Source organism: Octodon degus, unplaced genomic scaffold (genome assembly GCF_000260255.1).
Source record: "Octodon degus isolate 3935 unplaced genomic scaffold, OctDeg1.0 scaffold00115, whole genome shotgun sequence".
Taxonomy (NCBI): Eukaryota; Metazoa; Chordata; class Mammalia; order Rodentia; family Octodontidae; genus Octodon; species Octodon degus.
This window is the reverse complement of record NW_004524691.1, coordinates 7,185,289-7,186,848: the sequence shown is the minus strand read 5'-3', so window position 1 is coordinate 7,186,848 and position 1,560 is coordinate 7,185,289. Positions and strand designations below refer to the sequence as shown.

The window sequence follows — 1,560 nt, the reverse complement described above, 5'->3', positions numbered from 1 at the left end:
AAAAAAAAAAAAATAGTAGTGCTTTAAAAAATAGCTTTTTTTTTCCAGGTTATATATAGGATTTTTGAATCTACAGCTAAAAATATATATATTTTACTGTTTAGTGCCAGTTCCCCGTATTGTCAATTTCATTTAATCCAATATATTTTGCAGTAATATCAAGTCTTTCCAGGAGACTTTACAAAAACGAGTTTATATTTTATTAGTGTAGACTGGATATAGTTCAAAGTTTGTTTTTGTTTTTGTTTTTCTTAGGTTTATTTTAAGTAAAAATTCAATACACAAGAAAAGTTAGAAGGAAAACTTGGGAAGTAAAGAGTTAAAAAATATCTCACAATACATTTCTCCTAGTTTATCCTACCTGTATTGCAGTCGGAAGTCTTGCTTTATTTCTTTTCTTTTCTTTTGCAGGGGGATTTTGGCACTCAGAAAGAAGCTGCTTGGGCCATAAGTAACTTAACAATTAGTGGAAGGAAAGATCAAGTAAGTTGAGCTTTTACTTTTCAAAACTGATAAAAAATAATAGTATAGACAATCATGTTTAGATTTAAATTGTAATTTAAAATAATAGCAACATAACTTTATGTTTTCTGTCTTTTCTTTTAAGCTGGGATTAGAACCTAGGAGTTCATACATACATGGGCTCTATCTGTGTGCTGCATCTGCAGCCCCTTTTTAGATAGAACTTTCACATTAATTTTCTTTAGTCATGTTTTATAGAAGATGTCCTTTTTCTACCTTGTTTCAGTGCTAGAGGTTGAACCTAAGACCTCACATATACTAGACAAGTACTCTACTACTGAGCCACAACACTAGAGAATCTTATAATCCATGGTAGATTATGAAGTCTTTTAAGGTTGTGTTTCTATTGTTGCTTTTGTGGTATTAAGAAAGAACAGATTGCTAAATTTAATATGGCAGAAAGAAACTGCCTCACAATATGCTTTAACATGAACTACAACAAAAACACTGACAGGACCAGTGCTGCTTCTTGTAATCCCAACACTACAAAGCAGGGGAACAAAGATCACAAATTCAAGTTCTGTCTGGGCAGTTTAACATGAGTCGGTCTCAGAATAAAAAATAGAAAAAGATTGAGGTGTAGCTCATTGGTAAAGTGCCTCTTGACTTAACCCTCTCCCCCAGTGCCAGCAAATCAATTAGCAACAGCAACAAAAGAACTGAGAAATTAAACTCACCCAGACAGCTTGGAATAGTAGCTAGAGTGAATATGAAATGCTTAGGTTGTAAAAATTAAAAAGGCATTTCCTCTCAGGGCTATACAAGTGGCAGAGCTTAGACCTTTTTACAGATAGGTTAAAAAGTAGATTTGGAGCTTAGTGTCAGTCAGTTGAAAACTATCACAAAAAAAATCCTGTGGACTAATGGTAAGCAGTGACTTAATTTGAAAATGAATACAGAGCAGAACTGAAGTGAATGCCTGGAAATAATAAAATATTTAAATGATTAAAAAATACAGTATAGGGGCTGGGGAGATGGCTCAGTAGGATAAGCGCTTGACTGGCAAATGCAAGGATCTGAGTTCAATCCCCAGTTCCG

The 1,560-nt window shown here is 33.7% G+C and overlaps 1 protein-coding gene across 1 annotated transcript in view; it reads left to right on the top strand.

The window, feature by feature from the left end:
* Nucleotides 1-1,560, top strand: part of Kpna4 (karyopherin subunit alpha 4) — a 65,079-nt gene that overhangs the window by 56,705 nt on the left and 6,814 nt on the right. Inside the window, exon 14 of the mRNA XM_023699716.1 lies at nt 412-487. Within this exon, the coding sequence (XP_023555484.1) occupies nt 412-487 (76 nt within the window). The remainder of the gene's footprint in view (nt 1-411; nt 488-1,560) is intronic.